An 18,708-nucleotide genomic window follows, 5' to 3' on the forward strand; every position below is an offset into this window, starting at 1 on the left:
GACCCTTGTTCCAGAACTCTCCAGGCTCTTCGGATGCTGCCCCTTTGCCCACTCCATGGGCTCCTCTGCCCTCTGGCCAGCTGGACTTCCCACCCCCCAGCCCCTCCTGGGCCGGCCTGGACAGGCTTCGGGCCTCCAGGTGGTCTGGTCAGTTGGGGAGGGGCCCCAGTACAGACCACAACCAGACACCTGCTCCTTCCTAGCCTGCCCACCTCGCTAGACCTGCGTGGTGTCGCTGTACCTCTGCTCAAAGTCTTCAGGTTCTCGGTGCCCTGGAAGGAAGCAAGCTGGACCCAGACCCATCAGCCCCTGCCACCTGTGTCCTTACCAGCTTTTTTGGTCTTCCTTGGGGTCCTGACCCTGGGCTGAGTGCTCTGTACATATGAGCTGCTCAATATAACCTCCTGCCCCACCCCCGGCCCTGCCAAAGGTGAAGAAACAGGTTCAGAGAAGCCTCCCAGCTGTCCACGGGCAGGCCAGGGTTCGGACCTAGCTGGCTGGGTTCTGCAGGCCAGCGGCTCCACCACTCGTGGCCCTGCCTCCTCTAGACCACCAGGCCTCGTGATTCTTTACTCATTCACTCAAACTTCCCATGGCCTCGAGGAAACCAGGATTTGCAGGAACAGGCCTGGAAGAAGAGTTCTGAAGAGCGAGGCTTCCCTGTAGCTGGGTGTCAGACTTGCCAGGCCTGATATGGATCCGGGGTGCCCATAAGGACAACCACTGTAGGTAGGGAAGAGGGGCTCCTCAGGGTGTTTTGGTGACAGGGGAGGGAGAGAACAGGGACAGGTAGGGCCTGAAACCCAGGCCTGCAGGGTCAAAGAGATGTTTCTGTTTACCCTGCTTACCCTGAAAAAACAGGTGTGGACCCAGGCAGCTCTGCCCTGGTGCACAGTCCCTGGGGAGCAACCCTTGGTGCACCCAGGCTGCCCCCTGGTGGCAATGGGGAGGAAGCTCCCAGGGACTTGGAAGCCCTTCCAGGAGAGGGAGGGGCCCTCACCAGCTGGTAGGTACCTATCCTCAATCTCTTTCCCCTGCCTGTGCCCCTGCTCTCTGAGTTTCCCCAAATATTCAATCATTCATTGTTCTCATTCCTCAGGGCCTTTGCTTCTGCTGTTGCCACTGATGAGGATCCCCTCCTTCTCACCTACCCCAGTGTCCCAGGGTCAGAATTAGCAAAGATTGGCTTGGCAGCTCAGGGTCAACATCTTCCTCTATTCTAATGGATCTAGCCCAGTGTGTTGTACGAATGCCTGGAGCCCAGCACAGAGGCCACATAACAGAGGATGGTCAAAACCTGCTTTTTCATAAAATCTTTAAAAAAAGGGGGGGGGGCGCCTGGGTGGCTCAGTCGTTAAGTGTCTGCCTTCAGCTCGGGTCATGATCCCAGGGTCCTGGGATCGAGCCCCGCATCGGGCTCCCTGCTCCGCAGGAAGCCTGCTTCTCCCTCTCCCACTCCCCCTGCTTGTGTTCCCTCTCTCGCTGTGTCTCTGTCAAATAAATACATAAAATCTTTAAAAAAAAAAAACAAACCTGCTTGTTCCTTCATTCCACATGCATTTATTGAGGACCCGCTATGAGCCAGGCAATGAATAAGCCAAAGAGGTCTCTTCATTTGCGGAGTTTATATTCCGTCCGTGGAGATGGCTGTGGGGGCGGGACACAGGTGACAGAAAAACCATGCGCAACATGCCAACTGTAGATTAGGGCTATGGGGCAAAATAAAGCGGGGTAGGGGCTGCAGCGAGGGGTGGGGGGGCCACTTCATAACCACGGCAGATTATTCTGCAGCTGTTGGAACAATGGGAGCAATCTCAACCAATGGTCAGGGAAGCATGCAAAGTTAAGTAAAAAGTGACGGGACAATATGGTTAGCATAATTCTCATTGGGTTCTTTTTTTTTTTTTTAAGATTTTATTTATTTATTTGACAGAGATCATGACCTGAGCTGAAGGCAGACGCTTAACCATCTGAGCCACCCAGGCGCCCTCTCATTGGGTTCTTACGGAATTACAGTCATTGTCTTTAAATTTGAAAGTAGGTGGATTGAAGTTTCTCTTCTCTTGCTGAACTGCTGTTGCTCTTCCAATGTGTGGAAAACATTCTTGTCCCTACCCCCTCGGTCCATGGGCAGCCCCCCCAACCTCCCAACCTGTGCCCAGGAGCTGGGAGGGGCCAGGCTCGCCTCCCTTGCAGGAGCGGTTTTCTTGTTCATTGTCCTCAGGCTCCATTCGGGGTTGGGCGCTCACAGGCACCTGACAATTTGAAACACTGTGAGAGCTGAGAAGAGAGATTTACACACCCATGTTCATAGCAGCATTATTCACAATAGCCAAGAAAGTGGAACCAACCCAAGTGTCCAGTGATGGATGAATGGGTAAACAAAATGTGGTCTATCCATCCAGGGGAATATTACTCGGCCTTAAAGAGGAAGGATGATTGGATACCTGCTACAACAAGGCTGAACCCTGAGGACCTTATCATGCTCACTGAAATAAGCTAGACACAAAAAGACAAATTTACTGTGTGAGTCCACTTATAGGAGATCCCTAGAGTAGTCAAATTCAGAGACAGAAAGTAGATTGAAGGTTATTGGGGGCTGAGGGAAGGGGTATGGGGAGTTGTTTAATGGGTACAGAGTTTCAGTTTCTTTTTTTTTTTTTTAAAGATTTTATTTATTTATTCATGAGAGACAGAGAGAGAGAGAGAGGCAGAGGGAGAAGCAGGCTCCCAAGGAGCAGGGAGCCCGATGCGGGACTCGATCCCAGGACCCTGGGATCATGACCTGAGCCGAAGGCAGACGCTTAACCATCTGAGCCACCCAGGCGCCCCAGAGTTTCAGTTTCGCGAGATGAAAAGAACTTGGGGAATTGGCTGCACGACAGTATGAATGTACTTAACATTACTGAATTATACACTTAAAAATGGTCAAGATGCGCGGTGCCTGGCCAGCTCAGTAGGTAGAGCCCGCAACTCTTGATCTCAGGCTTGTGAGTTCCAGCCCTGAGTTGGGTGTAGAGATTGCTTAAAAATACAAAATCTTTAAAAAATGGTTGAGGGACACCTGGGTGGCTCAGTTGGTTAAGCGGCTGCCTTCTTCTCGGGTCATGATCCCGGGGTCCTGGGATCGAGCCCTGCGTCGGGCTCCCTGCTCAGTGGGGAGTCTGCTTCTCCCTCTCCCTCTGCCCCACCCCACCGATCATGCTCTCTCTCTCTCTCTCTCACTCTCTCAAATAAATAATAAAATTTTTTAAAATAATAAAATCTTTTTAAAAACGGTTGAGTAAGGAACAATTTCCTTCCCAGGCTTCGGCCAGAAGCCTTCCACGCACGAGTGGTGTGTGTGTGCCCACCACAGCTGCGGCTCTAGCCCCCGTGTTTTGTGAGGATAATGCAGCAACACGCCCTCCCCCCGGGTCTCCTGCCTTCAGCCCCAGGGCCAGGTTGGTGGAGCCCTCTGGACCCAAGTCCCCAGTCCCCAAGGAAACTAACTGCTAGTGCCTTCAATCCTTCTGCCTGCCCAGGAATGCTTCTGGTCATTTCCTCCTGCACCCAGGAAGGCAGTGCCCTTCCTCTGACATCATCGTGGGACTCAGGGAAACAAAGGACTGTCAGACAGAAGCAGACATGGATAAGCCCACCTTTCATTCCCACTCTCCCAGAGGGGGAGCCCAGAAGACTGTGGGAGGAAGCAGCTCTGCAGCTGCGTGACCTGACAAGAGGGGGCCCCCTGAGCCTCCAAGGCTCTTCTGTAAGATGGGGGAAATATGGAAACGCCCTCCAAGGGAGACGCACTGAGGAAAGGGGACAGGGACGAATGCCAAGCAGAGTGGGATCCCCAGTTGGGAGATGCTGATTCCACTCTCCACAAAGGCTGACACCCAGGGACACAGGCCACGTGCAGGGAAACCTGTGGGGAACATCAACCTCACCGAGCCTGTGGGGCCCTGCTTCTTCTACCCTGGCTCTTGGCCGACCCCTTGGTAGCCCTGCTGGAAGATCCTAAGCTGAGCCCCCCTAAAGAGGAAGGAGGTGCCCTCCCCAGCTGAGAACGCATGTCTGCTGTCATTGCAGGATCCCTAGACAGAAGGGGGAGGGGGACAGGCATGTTTGTGTTTCTCCTGGTTGTGCTTTTACTTCTAAAGTATTATTTTTCTTTTTTCTATGAACATTTTAATGAGGGGTTGAACAAAAGATAGAAAAATAACATTCTGGTCACTTTTTTTTTTTTTAAGAGGCAGGCTTTTCTTGAGACTTTCATACAAGGCAATGGATGAGGAAACTCCTAAAGAAACTCCTAGAGAAAATGCATACTGAGCACAGAAAAAGGCACTTCTCCAAACATCGTCATGGTCACTGACAACTCCAAAACAGCCTGTCGGACTCTCACGGGCTGCTTGTTCTGTTTTCTTTGGGGCAACAGCTCAGTTCAGACTTAAGCCCTGCTCCTCTCAGAGGCTAGGGGACACCGGGGACTGCCGTCAGTTTGCCACAGTGACGCTTGGAGCAAGTGCTGCTCACGGAGGTGAGGAGGGGTGCTGCAGGTAGGGTCCCAGTGCTTGCTTCTCCTCGGGCGGGACGTGCGTGGCCAGGGGCCACCACCCTGGAGGGAGCCTTGCTCACTCTCCATGGAGGGAAAGGTGATCCAGCAGGTGGGCTGGGACCAGGCCCCTGTGACCACCTGACTCCCCATAATAGAATCCCTTGTCATCCACAGGCCCGTAGACCGTGACCACATCCCCTGCCCTCAGTGACAGCTTGTCCTTCGCCTGGCCTCCTGCTCGCCCATCCTTGGGGTCATAGTCCAAAGCTGCCATCATGGTTGTTGGAGTCCACAGCAGTGACATCCTGGGGTTTCCTTGGGGCATAGGAAAGGAGCCCTGGGGGCTGGTGAGGCCCCCAAAATCATCGAAGTGGGCCACAGGGGGCAGGTACCCTTGCACTGGCAAATGCCACCTCCCACCGACCTGCTCTGTGTCCACCTTCACCTCAGCCACCAGGTGCCCAGGTATGTTGCCCACTTGCCCATTGCATTCACCATGGTAGAAGCCACAGGGGTCCTGAGAGCCCCACACTCTCAGCAACTGCCCTTTCTGGAAGGCCAGCTTCTCCTCTGCAGCCTCGGGGTTGGCAGACATCACCAGAGGGTCGTAATCAAAGAGGGCCACAAAGACCCGGACCAGAGTGTCCACCCCTGTCCCCAGTGGCGACGGGCCACCCTTGGGCATCTTAATGACTTTGCTGGACAGAGCTGGACAAAGTGCAGGGCTGGACTCTGGGAGCTGGCACATTCTCTTGCCCCCCAGAGCCTGAGCTCTCCCATTCTGGGCCCTAAACTCCTTTCTCTGCGCTCGCCTCTTTGTGCCCCATGGGCTAAAGCACACCACCTCCTCCTGCTGCAAAGTGTCATGGAAGTGGGACACAGACGGTTGGCTGGTGTCCAGCCGGGGAGGGACCAGCACTTGGGTATCTTGCTTTTGCCTAAGGACCTTCTCAAGGGCAGCCTTTCCCTGATAAGGTTCTTTGTTGAGCCTGCGCTCTGGAAACAGATGGATGACTCCCGAAGCAGGACTTTGTCTGGGGCCCATGTGCCAGTAGCGGTCTTCTCCCCTTGACTGGCCACTGGGCAGAGGGGGTGTGTGGTTGGGGGAACTCTGCTGAAAGAGCAGGTCCTTTCTGTAGACCTCCCGGGCGTCGGTAGGCCCCTGGGCTTGGCTGCTACACCCTGCACTTGCACATTCTCTTTCTGGACTCACTTTGGACATTGGGGATTGCCTCCTTGGGGGTTCTTCAGGGAAGGCCTCTAGAAACTCGGCCTGGGGCTCTCCGCAGCTTCCAGGAGTGTGGGGGCTGGTTGTGGCACTCAGGGGAGCCAGCGCCAGCCTCTGAGAACAGACGGGGACAGTGACCCTGCAGGTAGATGGGTCACCACAGGGGTAGCTAAAGGAAGAAGTCTCTGGCAATTGGTGACAGGTGAAACAGTCCTGAGGGATCTGGGCTGGCACCGAATCCAGGGACTCACCACAAAGCGACATGGTTCTCACAGAGACATTCTGGCACATCAGGGGCAGCTGGAGCTGGGAATATTCCAACAGGGTGCTCCCAGCAGTGGCATCAGCGACCTCCGCAACCTTGAGCCCATCAGCATACACCGCGTAACCCGTGACCTGGACTCCATTGGAGGACCCAGCAGAGTCAATGGTTACAGGGAGCCAGCTGACCACCAGGAGGCCCGGTGAGGCATGGCGCTCCACCAGCACATCCAGTGGAGGGTCAGGGGGTCCTGCCAGGGGTGTGTCGAAGGTGAGGGTAGAGGACGTTTCCCAGTGCACCTGCAGTGAATCCCACGGCAGCTGCACCTTCACGCGGGCCTGGTACCGCGTGCCAGGATGCAGGCCGTGGAAGGTGTAGCAGCTCACACCCGCGGGGGTCAGGGCGTGCTCCTGGCCATTGAGATACACCACATGGAGGTGGCTGCTGCTGTAGACCCAGGCAATCTTGGCCGATGTGGCTGCAACACTTTGCAGGTGTAGTTGCATGGGGGCCGTGCAAAGAGCCCCTCTGGCCCCTAGAAGGGGTCTGGAGAAGCCCTTCTCCTTCACACACTGCAGTGCACCGAGCCAGCTGTCTTCTGTCTTGGCATCTGAGATCTCCGTGGCCACTTCTGCCTTGGAGCCTGCTCCCGCTATCTGGCACGGCCCCTTGTCCATAGCTCCCTGGGCTTTCCCAGGCAAGAAGCCGTGGCCAGTGTCTTCCTTCAAACACTTGCCCTGTCCAGGTGGGAGCTGAGTGGGGCCAAAGTCAGGGGATCTGAGGGGCGGGCAGTCCAGGATGTCACTGTCTGCAACCTGTTCCACCAGGTTGGAGGGCACTAGCCCTCGTCGGCCGTCCTCAAGCTCCCCTTCATAAAAGCCGTCTTCATCCATGTCCCCAAAGACATACACATAATCCCCAGCTGTGAGGGGTAGCTCACTCTCAGGGTGCTCATTAGGCCCCTTAAAAGGATTGTAGCTATACCGAGCCAGAAAGATCTTGAGCCTGGAGGCCAGGGGGGCCTCTGAGCTCCCCACTTCCAAGGTGGAGTACACACCGTCAGGCTCCAGATCCTCCACCTCGCTGGCTGTGTCCATGTCCAGAGTAGGACAAGAGGGCACGGTGGCCCACATGGACTCCACCTCAGAGGAAGAGTTAGACTGGGAGCTAGTTTTCTTGGCCTGGTACCTGGAGTCCAGAGGTCGACTGGCTGGGAGGACTCGGTCAGGCACTTGAGGGGCACTGGCTGGCTCGCCGATGGCAACTGGACTTTCCGGCTGAGAAGCTTCCTGATTCTCCCGTTTCTCTCTGCTGGGCTGTGAAGATGCTTGGCCTACAGGCTCCGGCTGGAGCTCGGTCCTTTCACTAGCTCTAACTTGAGACCCGGGGGCTTGGGGGGCCTCCTGGGGTTCCTGGGGAGGGTGAGCAGGCTGACACTGCAGCGCTAGCATCTCCTCCCGAGCAGCCTGCAGATCGTGCAGGGCCTTCTGCAGGTCGTGCTGCAGCTGCTGCTGCCTGTCCTGCCCGCGCGCCGCCTGCTGCAGCAGCTGCTCGGCCAGCATGCCGGCGGCGTCGCGCTCCTGGCACGCGCGGCCCAGCTGCCCGCGCACATCGTCGTTCTCGGCCTTCCGCGTCCAGCCAGCCTGGGCCTGCAACCGCGCGTTCTCCCGGGCCAGCCAGGCTCCCTCGCGGAGCGCCGCCTGCAGCTGCGCCTCAGCCTCGTCGCCGCGCCGCCGCGCCGCTGCCGCCTCGGCGCCCAGCTCCTCGCACTCCCGCCGCCGCGCACCCAGCTCGAGCTCCAGGGCCTGCACCTGGCGCCGCGACTCCTCGCCTGGCGCGCTCTGGCTGTCCGCCTCCGCTCGGGCGCTGCCCGCGGCCTGCTGCCGCGTCAACTGTCTCTGCAGGCGCAGCACCTCCCGCTGGGACTCGCGCTGCAGCCGGTCCAACTCGCTGATGTTGAGCCACTGGGCTTGGGCTTGGGCGGCACCCCCGCCAGCGTGCGGGACGCTGCCGAAGCCCGAGGCGACGCGCGCCTGCAGCAAGTGGCACTCCTGCCGCAGCTCTTCGATCTGCTTGTCCTTGGCCAGCAGCGCGCTCGCCTGCTCGGACAAGTCCCGGGCGCGCTGGCGGGAAAAGGCCTGGCACAGCTCCAGGCCAGCGCGGCTCTCGCCCGGCACAGGCGCGCTCACAGCCCGCAGGTTGGTTTCTTGCAGCTTTCGGGCTCTGTCCTCTAGGCGCCGCGCGAGGCCTGTAAGCTTCGCGTGCTTCACCTTGAGCCGCTTCATCTTCTCGTCGGACTTGTCCTGGAAGCCTGCGCGCCGCAGCTGCGCGTTCTCCTCTCGCAGGCCAGAGCAGCGGCGCGCCAGCGCCTGCAACGCCTGGGACAGTTCCGAGTTCTGCTTCACCAGCTCCTGGTAGTCCAGACCCGGCGGCGAGGGGGTGAGGGCTTCGTAGGGCTGGCTCCCGGAGTCTTCTGGCGGATCGCTGGGTCTCCTGGGCTCCGATGGCGGCGGCGGCGGGGGACTCGGGGAGCCTAAGATGGAAGCGTCCGGCGAGGAGGCCCGCTCCTCGGATTCGGGGGCCTTGGGGCAAATGAGGGTGCTGTCGAGCGAGCGGCAACGCGCTGGTGCCAAGGAGTCGAGAGAGCTGGCGCGCGCGTGGAGCAGGCTGTTCGGGGAGGTGGAGCGCCCGGCCCGCACCACGTCCAGGGAGCGGGAGCGCAGGCGGACGCCAGCGCTCAGGCTGTCAGCATTCAGGGATTCGAGTCTACAGACGGACTTTGGGGGCCCGCGGGAGTCGTCGGCGGTATGGGGGGGCGGCCCTTCCGAAGAGTGCATGGCTTTGGGGTCGGGGGAGCCGGGCAAAGCGGGATGCCAGCGGAAGTGCTCTAGGATGTACTTGAGGAAGAGCTGGCGCTCCACGTCGAGCGCCGCCTGCAGGTGTCGGATGCGCGAAGCCTGCTCGCCGTCGGTTTCCCAGCGAAGCTGTGCCAGCACTTCCTGCAGGCGGCAGCGGCACTGAGCAGCAGCGACCTCGGGCGCTCCCGCGTGGCCACAGTAGCCACGGTTCACCAACTCCTCGGCCAGCTGGCGCTGCAGCTCCCGGGCCTGGCGCATGACGCCTTCGCGCTCGCGGTGCAGCAGCTGCCGCAGCTGCCGCATCTCGGCCTCCTTCCAGCGAAGCAGCTGCCGGATCTCGGCCTCCCGCTCCCGCAGCACGTCCTCCTGCAGCTGCCGCAGCTCCCGGCCGCGCTGAGCCTCCCACTTGGAGCGCAGATGGTTCACCAGCTGCTGCCGCTCCCGCTCGGCCGCCTCCCGCAGCTGGCGCGACTGCGACGCGAAGCGCTGCCTCTCCGCCCGCCCGCGCGCCCGCTCAGTCTCCAGCTCCGCCCGCAGCTTCTCCAGCTCCCGCCTTTGCTCCTCCAGCACCGCCGCCGACGGACCCGGACTACCCGGCTTCTTGGGTGTCGCGCGGCCGCCGCCCGAAGGGCTGGGCGAGTCTTTGGTCATGGTGGCCACGGCCCGGCCAGACGCCCGACCTCGCCTGGCCCAGGCCGCTGCTAGCCAACGGCCACCGCCCCCGGTGCGGCCAACCGCCCCGCGCGCCCCTTCCGGCGCCCCCGGGGGGGTCTCCGCGCGCCCCTTCCGCCTCTGAGAGCCTTCCCCCACCTCTGCCGCGGTTGCACTAGCTTGAGCTCCTCTCCTGGCTGCCTACGCGGGGGCTGGGCTCCAGACACCCTTGCTCAACGCAGCCCATGTCCTTTCTGGGATGCCCGGGGGTCTCTCTGATCCCAGGCCCTTCCCTGTTTCTGGTGTCATGTCCTTTGTGACTCACCGCGGATGTTCTCCCAGGCACTGTACAATACCTTTCAGGCCAACTTGAACCGGGGCAAGCCCCCGCCACAGCTCTGGACCTGGAGGGAGGAGCTCCACGTGTGGATCAAGGTCAGGATGGGGTGTGAGCAGATCCCGCCTGGCCCTGCCACGGGTTCCGGTGGCCTGTTTGGCCTAAGTGTCTGGGAACCACAACAGAATACCCCCAAACTTTGAGGTGAGCCCTGAACACCTACTAGGGGAGGGTGCATCTGGTGTCTGCACCCCCAAGGTGCCTACCCTTCTAAGGACCCCTGAGGAGCTGGGCACTTGCATGCATTATCTATTCAAACTTACTATGCCCATTTTACAGATGAGACGTCTTTTTTTTTTTTTTTTACATAGATGAGAAGTCTTAGGCACATAGTCTGGGCATGATGCCAGCTGAGATAAAAGGAGAAGGCCACCTTGGAGAACCAAAGCCCTGGCCTGTTTTCTTGGTTCATTGTTATGATCATCTTGCAAGGACACTCTGAGAGATAAGGACCTCTTCATGGTCACACTACCCAGAAGTAGCTTAGTGGGGAGTCAAACCTGGAAAATTCTGCCTCCAGAGTCCGTGGGCACTCTGACTCCATTTGCCCAATCTTAGGGTTGCAGCTGTGAAGACCACTCCTCAGTCTTTCTCTCAGGGGAGGGTCTCACACTTTGCCTCTGCAGAAGGAGAGAGAATCAAGTAGAACCCAGAGTGGGGAGCTGGCCCGGGAGGGAGGTGAGAGAATGGGGATGCCATAGGTGCCCAGCCCACCCTTTGTCTGGCCCATGAGTGCTCAGGGCTTCCTGCTTCTCCAAAAGGTAAGGGCACAGATGTTTATGTGCCCAGCTGTTTCCTGACACCATCTCCCTGAGGGTAGCAAGGTCAGAGAACTTTCCATGGCTCTCCAAGGGGCCATGTGGCCAGATGGTTAGGGTTGGTGTGCTTTGGAGTCAAACAGTCCTTCAGCTTCTTGTGCCACTTCCATGTCCTCATCTGTAAAATGGGCTAATAATGCAGCCCCCTTCTGTGCTGTGTGACCTCCCGGAGTTCCCTGACCTCTCTGAGCATCCATTTCTTTGGTTTGTGAGGTTTTACCAAGGTGGGAGCACACAGTGCCTAGAACAGAGCAAGGCTCTGGTTGCAGCTCACTGATTTTATTTAATTAATTAATTTATTTATTAAAGATGATTTATTTATTTATTTGACAGAGAGATAGAGAGAGAGCACAAGTAGGCAGAGCGGCAGGCCAAGGGAGAAGGAGAAGCAGGCTCTCTGCTGAGCAGGGACCTGATGCAGGGCTCGATCCCAGGACCCCGGGATCATGACCTGAGCCGAAGGCAGCCGCTTAACTGACTGAGCCACCCAGGCGCCCCTTATTTTATTTTTTAAAAAAGATTTTATTTATTTATTTGTCATAGAGCACAAGCAGGGGGAGCAGCAGAGGTAGAGGGAGAAGCAGGCTCCCCACTGAGCAGGGAGCCCAATGTGGGACTTGATCCCAGGAACCTGGGACCATGACCCGAGCCAAAGAGAGATGCTTAACTGACTGAGCCACCCAGGTATCCCAGCTCACTGATTTTAATCCCCATCCCTTTTTTGCAGCTCGAGAACCTGAGGTGGGCAAGCAGAGATTTGGCTGAGGCCGGTCAGGGCGGCTGTGGTAGAGAGAGCACAGGTACCCTTTGTGCTCCCTGGGACACACTCCGGATTTCTCATGGCAGAAGGGAAGCCTCAGAGAGCTGGGTGTCCATCCAGGCTCTGCCACTCTTTGGCTGAGTGACCATGGCTGACTACTTCACCTCTCCTGGACTCTACACAATGGATGTTTTGATAACACCGGCCTTCCATGGTTAGAGAGAGAGAGACACCAGGACTCTGTCAGCTGGTGGCCAGGTGTGCAATAGGAGGTGCATCAAGGTCTGTGTAAATTCTCATCTTCCCTCCCAGGGCTTGGCCTAGACTCTCGCTTCTTCCAGGAATCTAAAGAATCCCCAGCCTCAAAGGCTTCTGGGCCTTTGCATGTGTTTTTTCCCCCTGCCTGGGATGCCTACATTGCTCAACACAAAAATAACAACAATGCCGCCTGCAGACCAAAAACCTACTATGTGCCATGCTCAGTACTAAATGCTTGCCATTCATTATTTACACCACCCATTTTACAGATGAGAGGTCTCAAGCCTCAGTGGAGCAAGAGTTTTTGTCCACTTACCTAGTGCTAACCTTGACTTGTCCTTTAGCCTCAGCTTAGCCGTTCCTCCTCCAGGAAGCCTTCTCTGACTCTCCGGGCTGGGTCTGGGCCCCCAAGAACTCTACAGCCCTGATTACCCTACCTGGCACCCCTCCATTTGGAATAGGGATGTATCTGATATATATTAGTGTCCCTGCCCAGAGTGGTTTCAGAGAAGGAGTAAGTGAAAAGTCCCTCCCCAAAAAGGAGGGATAGGCAAGCAGGAAGGGCCCTGTCCAACCAGGCCACCCAGCCTGCCTACCTCCCACATTCAGGTACCACCTGGCATCAAGGGCTGAAGCCCCAGGCTCTGGGCTGCCTATCAGGGCCTTGGGCAGACACCTTAGGCTGGAGTGAGGGCCAGGCCTCATTAGAGATGTTGGCAGGATCCAAAGCTGTGTAACACACATACATACACACACTCATGGCCTCTCCAGGCCTGGCCACCTATGTGGCTGGGGAGATCAGGAGCCCTACTTAAGTCCAGCTCCTCCCTGTTCTTCCTGTCCCAGCACCAAGCGGCTCCTGGGAGAGGCAGATGGACATCGATACCTGGCTATTTGCATCTAGACCCTGATGTTGTGGTCACATTAGAGACCCCTTTGCTTCTCTGTCTATGGAATCTATGGCTTCTCTATGTTTCAGGCCCTGTCACACAGTCATTTCCCCAGGTAGGTGGGCAGTTGACCTTGGCCCCATCTCACAGGTGGGGAGACAGAGGCTCAGAGAAGCACATGTCCTGTTCATTCAGCATGTGGCTCTGTGGGCTCCACCCTTTCTGTTCTACTCACGTTTTTCAAATCCGGTTCCCCTGAACCATTGGTGCGCCGTGGGAGATCGATACCTTTGGGCAGTGATATGTAACAAGAACACAGAGAATTGTGACTCCAGATGTTCTCTTAGAGAGGCGATGTGGATATGGGGGGTGGAGTGATGCAGGGATGGCCTTAGCCTCGAACTGGCGCTGGGCCACTGGATGTGGCAGCCACAGGCAGAGTATCTTCATGGAATCCTCACTGCAGCTCTGTTGGACAGAGGAGAACCCAAGGCTTGGTGGGGGCACACGGGCAGCTGCGGCTAGAGCTGGATTGTCACTTCAAGGCAGTGGTGGGGGGCGCTCCACAGACTGGATGTCTGCTTCGGCTTCTAGAGGGACCACCAACCATTAGGGCGGGAGAGCAGGCTGCTGCCAAGGAAGAGGACCCTGGGTTGAGTCTCTGGGAACCCCGCAGTCACCATCCAGCTGCTGCTGGGCTGGCACCACCTGTGGCATGTCAGAGGCATTCTAGAATGTGGTTGAGTGGATGAGCAAACCAGGGCTTCTGCAATGCCAGGCTTCTGCTACCCCCACACTCATCCTGTTGTACAGTGACTGTTAATGACCTGCCTGTCACCCCCATCAACTCTGAGCTCAGGGAGAGCACAGACCATGTAGATGCATTCTCTGGGTCTCAGCTTTCTTGCCTATATGAAAGAGATGGATTACATGGGTGGTTTTCAAACTGGGTTCCTTAGAGCCTCAGGGTTCCTGAGAAATATTGTAGGATTGTTGGAGGTGGGGGAATGTGCCTGGCGCTGAAGGAGAAACATTGCCCCTACCTGCTTCAACAGAGCATGTTCACTTGTTAGTGTCATTCTTTTTTTTAAGATTTTATTTATTTATTTATTATTATTTTTTTAAAGATTCCATTCATTTATTTGACAGAGAGAGCGCGAGAGTGCACAAGCAGGGGGAGCGGCAGGGGCAAAGTGAGAAGCAGTCTCCCTGCTCAGCAGGGAGCCGGACATGGGGCTAGATCCCAGGACCCTGGGATCATGATCCAAGCCAAAGGCAGACACTCAACCAACTGAGCCACCCAGGTGCCCCTATTTATTTATTTAAAAGAGAGAGCATGCACACAAGCAGAAGGAGCGGCAGGCAGAGGGAGAGGGAGAGGGAGAAGCAGGCTCCCCGTCGAGCAAGGAGCCTGACGCGGGGCTTGATCCCAGGACCCTGGGATCATGACCTGAGCCGAAGACACTTAACCAATTGAGCCACCCAGGAGCCCCTGTTAGTGTCATTCTTTAGGTTCTAAGGAAGACTTTGGCTTAATAAAGATGTATACCGCTAGAAGCAAGTTTGGAAATCTCTGGGTTAGAGCCCCTTCTATCTATTACATGCAAACACATATTGCCCTGACACTCGGTGATTCCATTGACCCCAAGAGAAGGCACCTGTGCCCCTCACATCTTAGTTTACCCCACATCACCAGCCTTATACTCCATGCTGCCTCTCCCCCCAGCACCGGTCTGTGACCTTTGGACCATGTGGTTATGGGGTATGTGATCCTGGGCAATCTGGTTCACATCCTTCCTCTGCCAACCTGGCCTGGCCCTGTTTCAGCTCTGCCACCCATTCCTGGAGCTTTACAGAGCTTGCCTGGCCTTCGTGAGAGGTAAAGACTCCATCCAAAGAGCCAGCCCACGGAAGGATTAAAAATTTTTTTTTTCATTTATTTATTTGAGAGAGAAACAGAGAGCGCACAAGTGGGGGGTGTGGCAGAGGGAGAGAGAGAAGCAGACTCCGCACTGAGCGTGGAGCCCAATGTGGGGCTTGATCCCAGGATCCTGAGATTAAGACTTGAGCCAAAATCAAGAGTCAAATGCTTAACTGACTGAGCCACCTAGGCGCCCCCCACTGGAGGATTTTAAGCTTCCAGACAGACCCCTGTAGCCCCAGCTTCCACTCTACATCCCTTATTTTTGGGTCAATGTGTTTCCTTTTCTTTTTCTTTTTTTCCTTTTTCCTTTTTTTTTTTTTAAGATCTTATTTATTTATTTGTCAGAGAGAGCACAAGCAGGGGGAGCAGCAGAGGGAGAGGGAGAAGCAGACTCCCCATTGAGCAGGGAGTCCGACATGGGGCTCGATCCTGGGACCCTGAGATCATGACCTGAGCTGAAGGCAGACGCTTAACTAATGGTGCCACCAAGGCGCCCCATCTTTTTCCTTTTTTTAAAAGGAAATTTTTTAAATTTATTTTTTGACAGAGAGAGAGACAGCGAGAGAGGGAACACAAGCAGGGGGAGTGGGAGAGGGAGAAGCAGGCTTCCCGCGGAGCAGGGAGCCTGATGCAGGGCTTGATCTCAGGACCCTGGGATCATGTCCTGAGCCAAAGGCAGACGCTCAACGACTGAGCCACCCAGGTGCTCCTTTTTCTTTCTTTAAACAAAGGGTTTTCTTTACTTGTTTACATGTTTTTACTTCAGTTTATTTATGTAGTAAGTTTATTTATTTATTTATTTAGATTTTATTTATCTGAGAGAGAGTGAAAGTGAGAGAGAGCACAGAGGGAGAGGGAGAAGCAGACTCGCCGCTGAGTGGAGAGCCCGATGTGGGGCTCGATCCCAGAACCCTGAGATCATGACCTGAGCCGAAGGCAGACACTTAACCGACTGAGCCACCCAGGCACCGCATGTTTATTTATTTAAGTAATCTCTACACCCAACGTGGGGCTCAAACTCACGACCCTGAAATCAAGAGTTGCATGCTCTTCCGTCTGAGCCAGCCAGGCGCCCCTGGGTCAATGTGTTTCCTATCTGTCCTCTGATGTCTCCTCAGCATCTATAACAGTGCCTAGCACATATTCAATAAATACATGACTGAAGAAGACAGAGGCATGCAGGCCAGGTGTGGTCTCTGTCCTCATGGAATTTATAGTCCAGGGGAGGACACAGAGGTTAAACACAGATAATGGCAAAGGACTGTAGTAAATGTGAATCATGGGCAAGGGGCTGTGAGTGTGGGGTATGGTGCCAATGGGGCGAAGAACCCTGCCAGAGCAGGCTTCCTTGGGAGCCAAGGCAGGAGAGGGCAGGAGGGCTGCCCAGAGCTGAGATCAGATTTCGGCAGTAGGACCTGCCAAGCCCCCAGCGCTCTGTGGTCTGGCTGCCTGCGCTACTCGCTCCCATGCCCGCCCCACCCAGGGCACGCCCATGAGGGTCTGACGTTGATTCTTCGCATTTGTGTCCCAGTCCTCAGTGGCCTGAAGAGAAACAGGAGTTCAGAGGGGGAAGGAAGGGTCACTCAGCAGGGGCCCGACCAGGTCTTCTCCCTCTAAGTGGTGGGTAGGCCTGGAACCCCCAGCACTGGCCCCTTCCTGGACTGGGCTGGGCACCTGGGGAGGACCCATGCTGTTGTCTGGGTCCACCTCCCAGGCCCTGAGGCCGTGTCTGGCCTACTCCATGCCCTCCTAGGGAGGGAAGGACAAGTGTGTTCGCTCTCTGGCTGGGGCTCCCCGGCCTGCCGGGCTGCTCTTTCCCTCCCAGCAGCACTGGCCCAGCTCCTCAGGCATGTGTCCCTGTGGGTGGCCAGCCTGCTCCTACCTACATGTTGTGGGCCTTCTCCTGGAGTCCTCCCTATAGTCGGGGAGCCTGGCTCTGTCCTCCCCAGAGGAGCAAACTGCTCAGGGTCACACAGGGACTTGTGCTCATGCCTGTATGACTGAAGTCTGGGCTCTGAACTGCTGCCGCTATAGGCTGGCCCATTGGCTCTGGCAGTCTGAGTGGAACTGTTGTCCGCAAGCCTTCAGACAAATGGCCGCTCCTTCCCGAGGACCTGGTGGCTGTTGGCAGCATCAGTGTTTCCAACTATGCCCTGTTTCCAGGACAGACCTAGCTTCCATCTTCTGCCATCTCCACTTCTTTCCCCTCAGCACCTCTTCCATCTGCCCTCCTTTGGCAGCCTGAAGCACAAGGCCTGATCTACCTTCTTCCTGACACCAGTGGCAATACCTTTGGTCCAGTCATTTGGCTATTGCTCTAAGTCAGGGACAGTCTTTTTTTTTTTTTTCACTTCAAAGTTTGAATTATTTATTTTAGAGAGAGAGAGAGAGCGTGAGAGCGGCGGGAGGGGCAGAGAGAGAGGGAGAGACAGAGTCTCAAGCAGACTCCTTGCTGAGCGTAGAGCCCAACGCAGAGCTCCATCTCATGACCCTGAGATCATGACCTGAGCCAAAATCAAGAATCAAACGCCTAACTGACTAAGCCACCCAGGCACCCCCAAGGGACAGTCCTTCACCAACTGTTTGTTGAGTACCCAATCTAGTCAGGGCAGGGTGGCCGGGCACCATGTGAATTTCCTCATTCACTAAGCACAAACCCCCAATGGGATTTGTGAAGGGAGGATGGAAGGAAACAGGGAGGTTGGGAGGGAGGGTAGAAGGGAAAGAAGGAGCCCATTAGGTCAGCTGAGCCTTCCAGACCTTAGTTTCCCCCTCACAGTCGAAGAGCCGACTTGGGCTTGACCCTCTGACCAGCTGGGTGGCTGAAAATTGACCCCTTGAGCCTCAGTTTCTTCCTTTTGTAAATGGGGCTGATAACAGTTCTGACCTCAGAGGGCTGTTGGGAGAGTCAATAGAACACTTGTACATTTGCACTCATGGGAACCCAGCTGTCAGGTCAACCAAGTGAACAAGCATTGTGAGCTGAGTCTTCAAGAATGATTAGCACTTGGGGCGCCTGGTTGGCTCAACTGGACTCTTGATCTGAGCTCAGGTCTTGATCTCTGGGTTGTGAGTTCAAGTCTCATGTTGGGCTCTGTGTTGGGCATGGAGCCTACTAGAATAAGAAGGAGGAGGAGGAGGAGGAGGAGGAGGAGAAGGAGAAGAATTAGCATTTGCCAAATGGATAAGGTGGTGTTGCTGGGAAAGAATGACAAAGGCATCACAGGCAAAGGACAGAGGACAAAGGAGCACCAAGGACAGAGGCAGGGGGTGTGGTGTGGTGGGAGCACTGGTCTTGGGAAGGGAGAGATGTAGGATGTGAGGTTTTGGGCCAGCAGAAGGAGGTCAAGGCAGAGGCTCACCAGCATGAACCAGATCAGGGTCTAACTTCTGGAGCCCCTCTTCCTAGCGGGGTGATGAAGGGCAAGCTACCACTCTCAGGGCCTTGGCTTCCTCATCTGTGAAATGGAACATCTTAGCACTGCTCTGTGGTGCCAGTGAACTTGGTGGTGGGTGTAAATGTGCAGCGCCCAGTGCCAGGCATACAGTCAGCCTGCCGAGGAGCTCCTTCCATCCCTTGCCCCTTCTTCAGCCCCTGTCAGGCTTCTCCCCTGGGCTCCCATACCTCACCCGACCATTGCCACATTCTGGCGTTCTTCTCAGTGCCTCCCCAGGATGCTGCAAGTTGCTTGAGGGCAGGTGCTACCTTTGTATCTCCCTCTCTAGCAGGTGAGCACCCAAGACCCTGTGCTGACTGGGAGAAGAAGAAGAAGCATGTGGTGAGTTCTAGCCAAAGGGTAGTCCAGGAAGAGGACGAGGACTGGAAGAAGAGGAGGAAGAGGCCACTTTTAATGGAAGGCTCAGGGAAGTGAGGTCCAAATGAAAAGCCAGGTCCAAATGAACATGGTTTGTCTCAGTGGAAGGGGGCTGGTGTAACCAGAAGCCAGGCCTGCCATGGGGAGCAATAAAAGTTTTAGAGCAGGAGAGGGGCCCCACAGACCAGGTATCTTTTCCACTGGGGCTGGGTACATTTTCTGCGTGCTTGTTTAACAACGGTACTCTGCTGCTCAGAGCCTTTGCTCCTCACCTGCGAGGAAGCAATCTTGCAGGGTGATGGTG

At 56.2% G+C, this 18,708-nt stretch overlaps 1 protein-coding gene across 1 annotated transcript; it reads right to left on the reverse strand.

The window, feature by feature from the left end:
* Positions 1-4,619: 4,619 nt before the first annotated feature.
* Positions 4,620-9,542, reverse strand: LOC110578375 (RIMS-binding protein 3A-like). Its single transcript, XM_021687903.1, has one exon. The coding sequence runs from the start codon at positions 9,540-9,542 to the stop codon at positions 4,620-4,622; it is 4,923 nt and encodes a 1,640-aa protein (XP_021543578.1).
* Between the last annotated feature and the right edge of the window lie 9,166 nt (positions 9,543-18,708).

This window comes from Neomonachus schauinslandi, chromosome 14, assembly GCF_002201575.2.
Source record: "Neomonachus schauinslandi chromosome 14, ASM220157v2, whole genome shotgun sequence".
In the NCBI taxonomy this organism is placed as follows: domain Eukaryota; kingdom Metazoa; phylum Chordata; class Mammalia; order Carnivora; family Phocidae; genus Neomonachus; species Neomonachus schauinslandi.